General features: G+C 63.5%; 1 protein-coding gene across 6 annotated transcripts in view; it reads right to left on the bottom strand.

The window, feature by feature from the left end:
- LOC140424662 (IQ motif and ankyrin repeat domain-containing protein 1-like) overlaps nucleotides 1-12,884 on the bottom strand; it is a 775,223-nt gene that overhangs the window by 298,744 nt on the left and 463,595 nt on the right. For all 6 annotated transcript variants that reach the window (XM_072507911.1, XM_072507913.1, XM_072507908.1 and 3 more), the window contains one exon: nucleotides 4,660-4,768. In XM_072507911.1, coding sequence (XP_072364012.1) covers nucleotides 4,660-4,768 — 109 coding nt within the window. The remainder of the gene's footprint in view (nucleotides 1-4,659; nucleotides 4,769-12,884) is intronic.

Below are 12,884 nucleotides of genomic sequence, written 5' to 3'. Positions count from 1 at the left end.
TCCTGGGGAGTGGGTGCGAGCCCCCGCCCTGGGGAGTGGGTGCGAGCCCCCGTCCTGGGCCTGGAGTGGGTGCGAGCCCCCGCCCTGGGGAGTGGGTGCGAGCCCCCGTCCTGGGCCTGGAGTGGGTGCGAGCCCCTGCCCTGGGGAGTGGGTGCGGGCCCCCGTCCTGGGGAGTGGGTGCGGGCCCCCGTCCTGGGGAGTGGGTGCGAGCCCCCGCCCTGGGGAGTGGGTGCGAGCCCCCGTCCTGGGCCTGGAGTGGGTACGAGCCCCCGCCCTGGGGAGTGGGTGCGGGCCCCCGTCCTGGGGAGTGGTTGCGAGCCCCCGCCCTGGGGAGTGGGTGCGGGCCCCCGCCCTGGGGAGTGGGTGCGGGCCCCCGTCCTGGGTCTGGAGTGGGTGCGAGCCCCCGCCCTGGGGAGTGGGTGCGGGCCCCCGTCCTGGGCCTGGAGTGGGTGCGAGCCCCCGTCCTGGGCCTGGAGTGGGTGCGAGCCCCCGTCCTGGGCCTAGAGTGGGTGCGGGCCCCCGTCCTGGGGAGTGGGTGCGAGCCCCCGCCCTGGGGAGTGGGTGCGGGCCCCCGTCCTGGGCCTGGAGTGGGTGCGAGCCCCCGTCCTGGGCCTGGAGTGGGTGCGAGCCCCCGCCCTGGGCCTAGAGTGGGTGCGAGCCCCCGCCCTGGGGAGTGGGTGCGGGCCCCCGTCCTGGGCCAGGAGTGGGTGCGAGCCCCCGTCCTGGGCCTGGAGTGGGTGCGAGCCCCCGTCCTGGGCCTGGAGTGGGTGCGAGCCCCCGCCCTGGGCCTAGAGTGGGTGCGGGCCCCTGTCCTGGGGAGTGGGTGCGAGCCCCCGCCCTGGGGAGTGGGTGCGGGCCCCTGTCCTGGGCCTGGAGTGGGTGCGAGCCCCCGTCGTGGGGAGTGGGTGCGGGCCCCCGTCCTGGGGAGTGGGTGCGGGCCCCCGCCCTGGGCCTGGAGTGGGTGCGAGCCCCCGCCCTGGGGAGTGGGTGCGAGCCCCCGCCCTGGGGAGTGGGTGCGAGCCCCCGTCGTGGGGAGTGGGTGCGGGCCCCCGCCCTGGGGAGTGGGTGCGAGCCCCCGTCGTGGGGAGTGGGTGCGGGCCCCCGTCCTGGGGAGTGGGTGCGGGCCCCCGCCCTGGGCCTGGAGTGGGTGCGAGCCCCCGCCCTGGGGAGTGGGTGCGAGCCCCCGCCCTGGGGAGTGGGTGCGAGCCCCCGCCCTGGGGAGTGGGTGCGAGCCCCCGCCCTGGGGAGTGGGTGCGAGCCCCCGCCCTGGGCCTGGAGTGGGTGCGAGCCCCCGCCCTGGGGAGTGGGTGCGAGCCCCCGCCCTGGGCCTGGAGTGGGTGCGAGCCCCCGCCCTGGGGAGTGGGTGCGAGCCCCCGCCCTGGGGAGTGGGTGCGAGCCCCCGTCCTGGGGAGTGGGTGCGGGCCCCCGTCCTGGGGAGTGGGTGCGGGCCCCCGTCCTGGGGAGTGGGTGCGGGCCCCCGTCCTGGGGAGTGGGTGCGAGCCCCCGTCCTGGGCCTGGAGTGGGTGCGAGCCCCCGCCCTGGGGAGTGGGTGCGATCCGCCGTCCTGGGCCTGGAGTGGGTGCGAGCCCCCGTCCTGGGCCTGGAGTGGGTGCGAGCCCCCGTCCTGGGGAGTGGGTGCGGGCCACCTTCCTGGGCCTGGAGTGGGTGCGAGCCCCCGTCCTGGGGAGTGGGTGCGGGCCACCTTCCTGGGCCTGGAGTGGGTGCGAGCCCCCGTCCTGGGGAGTGGGTGCGAGCCCCCGTCCTGGGGAGTGGGTGCGAGCCCCCGCCCTGGGGAGTGGGTGCGAGCCCCCGCCCTGGGGAGTGGGTGCGAGCCCCCGCCCTGGGCCTGGAGTGGGTGCGAGCCCCCGCCCTGGGGAGTGGGTGCGGGCCCCCGTCCTGGGCCTGGAGTGGGTGCGAGCCCCCATCCTGGGCCTGGAGTGGGTGCTAGCCCCCGCCCTGGGGAGTGGGTGCGAGCCCCCGTCCTGGGCCTGGAGTGGGTGCGAGCCCCCGTCCTGGGCCTGGAGTGGGTGCGGGCCCCCGCCCTGGGGAGTGGGTGCGAGCCCCCGCCCTGGGGAGTGGGTGCGAGCCCCCGCCCTGGGCCTGGAGTGGGTGCGAGCCCCCGCCCTGGGGAGTGGGTGCGAGCCCCCGCCCTGGGGAGTGGGTGCGAGCCCCCGCCCTGGGGAGTGGGTGCGAGCCCCCGCCCTGGGCCTGGAGTGGGTGCGGGCCCCCGTCCTGGGCCTGGAGTGGGTGCGAGCCCCTGTCCTGGGCCTGGAGTGGGTGCGGGCCCCCGTCCTGGGCCTGGAGTGGGTGCGAGCCCCCGCCCTGGGGAGTGGGTGCGCGCCCCCGTCCTGGGGAGTGGGTGCGGGCCCCCGTCCTGGGGAGTGGGTGCGAGCCCCCGCCCTGGGGAGTGGGTGCGAGCCCCCGTCCTGGGGAGTGGGTGCGGGCCCCCGCCCTGGGGAGTGGGTGCGAGCCCCCGTCCTGGGGAGTGGGTGCGAGCCCCCGCCCTGGGGAGTGGGTGCGGGCCCCCGTCCTGGGGAGTGGGTGCGAGCCCCCGCCCTGGGGAGTGGGTGCGGGCCCCCGTCCTGGGCCTGGAGTGGGTGCGGGCCCCCGTCCTGGGCCTGGAGTGGGTGCGAGCCCCCGTCCTGGGCCTGGAGTGGGTGCGAGCCCCCGTCCTGGGGAGTGGGTGCGAGCCCCCGCCCTGGGGAGTGGGTGCGGGCCCCCGTCCTGGGGAGTGGGTGCGAGCCCCCGCCCTGGGGAGTGGGTGCGAGCCCCCGCCCTGGGGAGTGGGTGCGAGCCCCCGTCCTGGGCCTGGAGTGGGTGCGAGCCCCCGTCCTGGGGAGTGGGTGCGAGCCCCCGCCCTGGGGAGTGGGTGCGAGCCCCCGCCCTGGGGAGTGGGTGCGAGCCCCCGCCCTGGGGAGTGGGTGCGAGCCCCCGTCATGGGGAGTGGGTGCGAGCCCCCGTCCTGGGGAGTGGGTGCGAGCCCCCGTCCTGGGGAGTGGGTGCGAGCCCCCGTCATGGGGAGTGGGTGCGAGCCCCCGTCCTGGGCCTGGAGTGGGTGCGAGCCCCCGTCATGGGGAGTGGGTGCGGGCCCCCGTCCTGGGCCTGGAGTGGGTGCGAGCCCCCGCCCTGGGGAGTGGGTGCGGGCCCCCGTCCTGGGGAGTGGGTGCGGGCCCCCGTCCTGGGGAGTGGGTGCGAGCCCCCGCCCTGGGGAGTGGGTGCGAGCCCCCGTCCTGGGGAGTGGGTGCGGGCCCCCGTCCTGGGGAGTGGGTGCGGGCCCCCGTCCTGGGGAGTGGGTGCGGGCCCCCGTCCTGGGCCTGGAGTGGGTGCGAGCCCCCGTCCTGGGGAGTGGGTGCGGGCCCCCGCCCTGGGGAGTGGGTGCGAGCCCCCGTCCTGGGGAGTGGGTGCGGGCCCCCGCCCTGGGGAGTGGGTGCGAGCCCCCGTCCTGGGGAGTGGGTGCGGGCCCCCGTCCTGGGGAGTGGGTGCGAGCCCCCGCCCTGGGGAGTGGGTGCGAGCCCCCGCCCTGGGGAGTGGGTGCGGGCCCCCGCCCTGGGGAGTGGGTGCGAGCCCCCGTCCTGGGGAGTGGGTGCGGGCCCCCGCCCTGGGGAGTGGGTGCGGGCCCCCGCCCTGGGGAGTGGGTGCGGGCCCCCGTCCTGGGGAGTGGGTGCGAGCCCCCGTCCTGGGGAGTGGGTGCGGGCCCCCGCCCTGGGGAGTGGGTGCGAGCCCCCGTCCTGGGGAGTGGGTGCGGGCCCCCGTCCTGGGGAGTGGGTGCGAGCCCCCGCCCTGGGGAGTGGGTGCGAGCCCCCGTCCTGGGGAGTGGGTGCGGGCCCCCGTCCTGGGGAGTGGGTGCGAGCCCCCGCCCTGGGGAGTGGGTGCGGGCCCCCGTCCTGGGCCTGGAGTGGGTGCGAGCCCCCGCCCTGGGGAGTGGGTGCGGGCCCCCGTCCTGGGCCTGGAGTGGGTGCGAGCCCCCGCCCTGGGGAGTGGGTGCGAGCCCCCGTCCTGGGGAGTGGGTGCGAGCCCCCACCCTGGGCCTGGAGTGGGTGCGAGCCCCCGCCCTGGGGAGTGGGTGCGAGCCCCCGCCCTGGGGAGTGGGTGCGAGCCCCCACCCTGGGCCTGGAGTGGGTGCGAGCCCCCGCCCTGGGGAGTGGGTGCGAGCCCCCGCCCTGGGGAGTGGGTGCGAGCCCCCGCCCTGGGGAGTGGGTGCGAGCCCCCGCCCTGGGGAGTGGGTGCGAGCCCCCGTCCTGGGGAGTGGGTCCGAGCCCCCGCCCTGGGGAGTGGGTCAGAGCCCCCGTCCTGGGGAGTGGGTGCGAGCCCCCGTCCTGGGGAGTGGGTGCGAGCCCCCGCCCTGGGGAGTGGGTGCGGGCCCCCGCCCTGGGGAATGGGTGCGAGCCCCCGCCCTGGGGAGTGGGTGCGAGCCCCCGCCCTGGGGAATGGGTGCGAGCCCCCGTCCTGGGGAGTGGGTGCAAGCCCCCGTCCTGGGGAGTGGGTGCAAGCCCCCGTCCTGGGGAGTGGGTGCGGGCCCCCGCCCTGGGGAGTGGGTGCGAGCCCCCGCCCTGGGGAATGGGTGCGAGCCCCCGCCCTGGGGAGTGGGTGCGAGCCCCCGCCCTGGGGAATGGGTGCGAGCCCCCGCCCTGGGGAATGGGTGCGAGCCAGGGTACTTGCCTCTTTGCAGTTTCTCTCTGAGCTCCAGTTTTGCAAGTGAGAGTTTATCTTCTGTTTTCGCCACTGCTGCTCTCTTTGCGGCCAAGAAATCCTCTGCATCGTGAACAGCCTGGAACACAGATCACAGCTCAGAAAGCTCCAAAGGGAGACGACACACAGAATAATCTCGCCAAATCCCTGGTCCCTGTCGTGTTGTTCACCCTGGGGTAACACGGATTGCACATGATGCAGTTAATTGATCAAGCATACACCAAACATGGGCGTTGGTTCAATAGATTAATTGAACTTTAGTAACAAAGCACACAGCTGCCTGTGGGTTGACTCTCTACTACTCTAAGTAAACTAACATTAACTATCTAGACCAGGCTAGCTCTGATCCACGTGTAGAAGGTGTTGAATGATTTGTACACCCTGACTGTCACTACAGTTATCGCCAGTTGAAAGAGGCGGAGTGCTGATGCCTCGTGTGTTTTATAGGTGTACGTCCCCCTCTGGTGTCCTGTCCTGTGATTGGTCACGTTCTGTATATTGATTGGCTCACCCGAGTGCCTGTCCACATTCCACACCACATTCCCTCTCCCCTCCAGCCCCCACTTTCATCCTTTATTCCTCCTTTTGTTCGGAGCTCGGGATTGTTAACGAGTCGTGTGTTCCACTGCTTTCCCCATTCAGCCAATATACATGAGGTATTCAACCATGGAGGGCATCACCTGGCAAACCTCATGCTTCCACCCTCCAACATGGCAGGAACCTGGCGGACTGCTCACCCGCCACAGACAGCAGGCACAAGCTTAGGGACCGAGAGAGAAAGGAACAGAGTACGATAGAGAGAGGGAGAGAGAGAGACACAGAGAGAGAGAGAGAGAGAGAAGAGAGAGTGAGAAACAGAGTATGATAGAGAGAGAGAAACGCAGGCAGTGAGAAAGAAGAGTGAGAAATAGAGTATGATAAAGAGAGAGAGAGAAACAGAGTATGATAGAGAGAAAGAGAGACAGAAAGAGAGAGAGAGAGAGAAAGATATAGAGAGACTGAGAGAAAGACAAAGAGAAACAGAGAGAGAGAGAGACAGAGAGAGATGCAGAGAAAGAGACGCAGAGAGAGACACGCAGAGAGAGACAGACAGAGAGAGAGACAAACACAGAGAGAGAAACACACAGAGAGACAGACAGAGAGAGAGAGACAAACACAGAGAGAGACAGAGCGAGACTGAGGGAGAGACTATGAGAGAGACTGTAATAATCCACAGGAGGAAGGGGTTCCATCACGACACCAGTATTTATTTGCAATAAGTATACACACGAGCAGCTCCAAACAGAGCTGCCAGCATTCCAGTCAACTTCAGACGGCCTCACAAAGCCTACACAGGTGCTTATATGGGCCCCTCGATGAGCTATCATTGAGGGAGCTCATACTCCAATTGGCGAACCACTAATGCCAATTGGAGGTCATTACAGAGACAGAGAGAGAGACAGAGAGAGAGAAAGAGAGAATGATGCACTATCAATTACGACGAGACGAGAGTAGAGAATAATCGAGGCTTTATTAAGCAGAGATGTGTAGCTGAGCAGGTACTGGCGCAACTCATTGCTCATAAATTAGGCTCCCCCGGTCGCTGTGGATGTAGGCGGGGAAACCGAACAGGGCGAAGGTGGTGTTGAGGGCTTCGATGATGGTGGCAGACGTCATATCGGGGCATGGGATGGCGAAGGGGAAGCTGGAGTATTCGTCGACCACGTTAAGGAAGTGCGTGTTTCGGTCAGTGGAGGGGCGGGCCCTTTGAAATCCACGCTGAGGCGTTCAAAGGGGCGGGAGGCCTTCACTAGATGCACGCGGTCTGGCTGGTAGAAGTGCGGTTTGCACTCCGCGTAGACCTGGCAGTCTCTGGTGATAGCCCTGACCTCCTCAATGGAGTGGGGCAGATTGCGAGCCTTTATGAAGTGAAAGAACCGGGTGACTCCTGGGATGACAGAGAGCGTCGTGTAGGGTCCGGAGTCGGTCCACTTGTGCGCTGGCACATGTACCTCGGGATAGGGCATCGGGGGGCTCGTTGAGCTTACTGGGGCGATACAAAATCTCGTAATTGTAGGTGGAGAGCTCGATCCTCCACCTCAAGATTTTATCATTTTTGAATTTGCCCCGCTGTGTGTTATTGAACATGAAGGCTGCCGACCGTTGGTTCTTATACCCCGCCTGTCAGGGCGGAGCTACGTATCAACAGCCAATGGTAAACTCCTAGGTTTAACCAATGGTCATCAGCCTCTTAGATACCGCAATACCTGATAATACCACATTCACCCCCTGTTAAAAAAGAGTCCAGTGGGTTTGGTGGCCAGTGGTAACAGTCGCCTTTAACATGGTTTGATCAGGTATGGAGGTACCGTGTTACCTCCTTACAGGGCTGTCGAGAATATTTACAAAGTGTTTGTTCACGGTTAAAGTCACAGAGAAGCAATCAGCCGATCGGGTGGCCTGGTCGACCTTCTGGATCGTCTGAGCCTCTGTGGTGGTTCTGGTGGGGGTCCGAGCATCTGCGACTCCGGGAGCGTGGTTTCGGCCTCCCTGGCAGCTTCGCCACCCCTAGGCGGCACTGTTGGGGCAAACGGTTGACACGGGGGGGGGGGGGGGGGGGGGGGGCGCCTGTAGGGGGCGTCGGTGGGTGGGCGGGCCTAGGCAGGAGCAGCGGGAGTACTGACCCTCCAGTGAGGTGCTGTGTGGGGGGTGGGGGTGGGGGTAATGGTTCGGGTGCGCGTGGGATTCCGGCGGGTGCCAGGTCCCGTAGGGAGACCGTATCTTGCCGGCCATCAGGGAACGCCACGTAGGCGTACTGGGGGTTAGTGTGCAGCAGGTGGACCCTCTCGACCAACGGGTCCGACTTGTGCGCCCGCACGTGCTTCCGAAGCAGGTTGGGTCCCGGTGTCGCTAGCCAGGTTGGGAGCGAGGTCCCGGAGGAGGACTTCCTGGGGAAAACACGGGGACGTTCATGAGGTGTCTGATTGGTAGTTGTACAGAGTAGCGACCGGATGGAGTGGAGGGCCTCTGGGAGGACTTCCTGCCAGCAGGAGACGGGGAGAGTCCTGGACCGTAGGGCCAGTAGGACGGTCTTCCAGGCCGTTCCGTTCTCCCTCTCCACCTGTCCGTTTCCCCGGGGGTTGTAACTGGTCGTCCTGCTTGAGGCAATGCCCCTGCTGAGCAGGAATTGACGCAGTTCGTCGCTCATAAACAGTGTAAAGATACCCTGGAGGGCCTTGATGACGGTGGTTGCGATCATGTCTGGGCAGGGGATGACGAATGGGAACCGGGAGCACTCGTCAATCACGTTCAGGAAGTACGTGTTGCGATCGGTGGAGGGGAGGGGGCCTTTGAAATCCATGCTGAGGCGTTCAAAGGGACGGGAAGCCTTTATCAGGTGCACCCTCTCTGGCCGGTAGAAGTGCGGTTTGTACTCCGCGCAGATTTGGTAGTCCCTGGTGACTGTCCTGACCTCCTCGATGGAGTAGGGCAGGTTGCGGGTCTTGATGAAGTGGAAGAAACGAGTGACCCCCGGGTGGCAGAGGTCCTCGTGGAGGGCTCGGAGGCAGTCCACTTGTGCGAAGTGCCAGGGGACAGGGTATCAGGAGGCTCGTTTAGCTTCCCCGGACGGTACAAGATCTCGTAGTTGTAGGTGGAGAGTTCTATCCTCCACCGCAAGATCTTATCGTTTGTTATCTTGCCCCGCTATGCATTATCGAACCTGAAAGAAACCGACCATTGGTCCGTGAGGAAAGTGAATCTCCTGCCAGCCAGGTAATGCCTCCAATGTCTCACAGCTTCAAGTATGGCTTGTGCCCCTTTTTCGACCGAGGAATGGCGAATTTCGGAAGCATGGAGGGTTCGGGAGAAGAAGGCCACGGGTCTGCCCGCTTGGTTGAGGGTGGCCGCCAGAGCTACGTCGGACGCATCGCTCTCGACCTGGAAGGGGAGGGACTCGTCGATGGCGCGCATCGTGGCCTTTGCGATGTCTGCTTTGATGCGGCTGAAGGCCTGGCGGGCCTCCGTCGACAGGGGGAACGTTGTGGACTGGATCAGGGGATGGGCCTTGTCGGCATAGTTAGGGACCCACTGGGCGTAATAACTGAAAAAACCGAGGCAGCGCTTCAGGGCCGTGGGGCAGTGAGGGAGGGGGAACTCCAGAAGGGGGCGCATGCGCTCAGGGTCGGGGCCTATAACTCCATTTCGCACTAAGTAGCTGAGGATGGCTAGGCGGTCAGTGCTAAAGACGCATTTATCCTTATCGTACGTTAAGTTAAGGATTTTCGCGGTCTGGAGAAATTTCCGGGGTTGGTGTCGTGGTCCTGCTGGTCGTGGCCGCAGATGGTGATGTTATCCAGATACGGAAACGTTGCGCGTAAGCCGTACCAGTCAACCATTCGGTCCATCTCTCGCTGGAAGACCGAGACCCCGTTAGTGACACCAAAGGGAACTCTTAAAAATTGATAGAGCCGCCCATCTGCTTCGAAGGCAGTGTATTTGCGGTCACTAGTGCGGATGGGGAGCTGGTGGGAGGCGGACTTCCACCGTGGAGAAGACCTTGTATTGTGCGATCCTGTTTACCAGGTCGGATATGCGGGGGGCAGGGTACGCATCCAGCTGCGTAAACCTGTTGATGGTCTGACTGTAGTCGATGACCATCCTATGTTTCTCCCCGGTCTTTACCGCCACTACTTGAGCTCTCCAGGGACTGTTGCTCGCTTCAATGACCCCTTCCCTCAGTAGCCTTTGGACCTCTGACCTGATGAAGGTCCGGTCCTGGGCGCTGTACCGCCTGCTCCTGGTGGCGACGGGTTTGCAATCCGGGGTGAGGTTCGTAAACAGGGAAGGCGGGTCGACCTTGAGGGTCGCGAGGCCGCAGACAGTAAGGGGAGGTATAGGGCCGCCGAATTTAAAGGTCAGGCTTTGCAAGTTACATTGGAAGTCCAACCCCAGGAGGGTAGCCGCGCAGAGGTGCGGCAGGACGTACAGGTGGAAATTGTTGAATCTCCTGCCTTGGACAGTGAGGTCTGCTAGGCAGAACCCCTTTATCTCCACCGAGTGTGACCCGGAGGCGAGGGAGATCCTTTGGTTTACAGGGTGGGTAACAAGTGAACAGCGCCTTACCGTGTCGGGGTGAACAAACCTTTCCGTGCTCCCAGAGTCAATCAGGCAAGACGTCGCGTGGCCGTTGATGAAGACCGTCGTTGCTGGTGCGAGTGTCCGAGGTCGACTTTGGTCCAGTGTCACCGAGGCCAGATGGAGCAGTTGCGAGTTCTGATCGGGCAGCGTGTAGTCGGCCGTGCTGGGGGCCTGGGGCCCCATCCAAGATGGCGTCTCCCATGGGTCGCACATGGTGTCCGGGGGGGCAAGGTGGCCACGCCCATGGGTCGCACGTGGCCCTAGGATAGGGGGCTGGCCGGTCGGGGCCTGAAGGGGGGTTGCCGCGGCGGTCCGGAGTCGCTGGAGACCACGGCCACGGTGCGGGCCTGGCAGACCCCCACAAAGTGGCCCTTCTTGCCGCACCCTTTGCAGGTGGCGGTGCGGGCCGGGCAGCGCGGGCGGGGATGATTCGCCTGCCCGCAGAAGAAACAGCGGGGCCCGGCGGCGTTAGTCGGCCGTCTCGCCGCGCAGGCCTGCGGAGTCAGGGGGATGGTCTGTGGGGCTGTCGCTGCGGGATGCCACGCAGCCCAGGGGGCCGCCGCGCGGTCGGGCGCATAGGACTGCGCGTTTTGGGAGGCTACGTCCATGGACCCTGCCAGGGCCCGTGCCTCTCTAAGTCCCAGGGTGTCCTTTTCGAGGAGTCTTTGGCGGATCACTGAGGAGGTCATACCTGCTACGAAGGCATCCCTGATTAAAAGTTCCGTGTGCTCGCTCCCCGAAACTTGTGGGCAGCCACAGTTTAGGCCCAACACCAGTAGCGCCCGGTAGAAATCCTCCAACGATTCCCCGGGGCTTTGCCGTCTAGTTGCAAGCAGGTGACGTGCGTAGACCTGATTTACAGGGCGGATATAATGTCCTTTTAACAGTTCGATCGCGGCATCATAGTCCTCCGCCTCCTCGATAAGGGTGTAGATCCCAGGGCTGACCCTTGAGCGCAGGAGATGCATTTTCTGTCCTACTGAGGGGGTGCCTCCGGCCGTCTCGAGGTAGCCTTTAAAGCACGCCAGCCGGTGTTTAAATATCGCAGCCGAGTTCTCCACATGGGGGCTGAGTTGTAGGCACTCCGGTTTGATTCGGAGATCCATCCTTCCAGCTTAAGTCTAGTCGATTAAGTTGATGCACGATCAATTACACTCTAGGCGAAGTGATTTCATAACTGAGGCTTTAATCTACTAGAACCTGTTCCCCAGCAGCTTCGGTACAGAAAGTGAAGGCTGCTGGTTCTTAGACTCTGCCTGTCAGGGCGGAGCTACGTATCAACAGCCAATGGTAAACTCCTAGGTTTAACCAATGGTCATCAGCCTCTTAGGTACCGCAATACCTGATAATACCACAGCCTCGTATGTGATATATACAACAGTGGTGACTACCACAGAGAGAGAGACACACAGAGCGAGAGAGAGACAGACAGGGAGAGAGAGAGAGAGAGAGAGACAGAGTGAGAGAGAGAGAAAGAGCGAGAGAGAGAGAGAGAGAGACAGACAGAGAGAGAGAGAAAGAGAGAGAGAGACAGAGAGAGAGACAGAGAGAGAGAGAGACAGACAGACAGACAGGGAGAGATAGAGAGAGACAGAGAGAGAGAGACAGAGAGAGAGACAGACAGGGCGAGAGAGAGAGACGAGAGAGAGAGAGAGACAGACAGAGAGAGGGACAGAGAGAGAGAGAGAGACAGAAAGAAACAGAGAGAGAGACACAAAGAGACAGAGATAGAGAGACAAAGAGACAGCTAGAGAAAGACAGAGAGAGAGATACAGAGAGACAGAGACAGAGAGAGAGAGTGACAGAGAGAGAGAGTGACAGAGAGAGAGAGACAGAGAGAGACAGAGACAGAGAGAGAAAAACAGACAGAAAGAGAGAGAGACAGAGAGAGACAGAGACAGGCAGAGAGAGAAACAGAGACAGAGAGAGAGAGAGACAGAGAGAGAGAGATATATAGTGAGAGAGAGAGACAGAGAGAGGGAGAAAGAGACAGAGAGAGACCGAGAGACACCGAGAGAGAGACAGAGAGAGAAACAGAGAGAGCGAGACAGAGAGAGACAGAGACAGAGAGAGGGACAGAGAGAGAGAGAGAGAGGAGACAGACAGAGAGAGAGACAGAGAGAGATGGCGAGACAGAGAGAGACAGAGAGAGAGAGAGAGAGACAGAGAGACAGAGAGAAACAGAGAGAGTGAGACAAAGAGAGAGACAGAGAGAGAGAGACAGAGAGAGTCAGAGACAGAGAGAGAGACAGAGAGAGAGAGAGAGACAGACAGAGAGAGATACAGAGACAGAGAGAGACAGAGAGAGAGACAGACTGAGACAGACAGAGACAGAGACAGCAAGAGAGAGAGAGACAGAGGCAGAGAGACAGGAAGATGGAGAGAGAGACAGAGACACAGAGAGAGTTAGAGAGAGAGTGACAGAGACAGATGATGTGTTAGGCATGTTGGTTCGATGTGGACTGCTCTTGATGCAGGGAAGCTAGAAACAGACGTCTAACACAGGATAAGATCCAACACTGCCTCGGAGGCAGATATGACACCGAGAGGCATGCGGTTGTAACAGTAGCGGCCGAACGGGGTGTTGAACGTGCACAGCTTGCGACTGGACACATCCAGCTGTATTTGCCAAAAACCCCGGGAGGCGTCCAGCTTAGTGAAGAATTTGGCCTGAGCCATCTCACTGGTTAACTCTTCACGCTTCGGGATCGGGTAATGCTCCCGCATGATGGTGCGGTTTAGATCCTTGGGATCAATGCAAATGTGGAGCTCCCCTGACGGCTTCTTGACGCAGACCATGGAGCTGACCCAGTCTGTTGGCTCCGTGACCTTCGAGATGATGCCCTGGTCTTGGAGGTCCTGTAGTTGCTTTTTCAGACGATCCTTGAGGGGTGCCGGCACCCGGCGTGGTGCGTGGATTACAGGGGTGGCGTTGGGCTGGAGCAGTATTTTGTATCGGTACGGGAGCGTGCACATTCCATCGAATACGCTGTGGTACTGCGTGATAATGTCGTCTATGTCGGCTTGCAAATTTCCATCAGGCGAGGCCGCCGCCGGTGACGATGACATGGTGTGGA

This window comes from Scyliorhinus torazame, chromosome 6, assembly GCF_047496885.1.
Source record: "Scyliorhinus torazame isolate Kashiwa2021f chromosome 6, sScyTor2.1, whole genome shotgun sequence".
Classification (NCBI taxonomy): Eukaryota; Metazoa; Chordata; class Chondrichthyes; order Carcharhiniformes; family Scyliorhinidae; genus Scyliorhinus; species Scyliorhinus torazame.
This window is presented reverse-complemented; position numbering and strand designations above follow the sequence as displayed.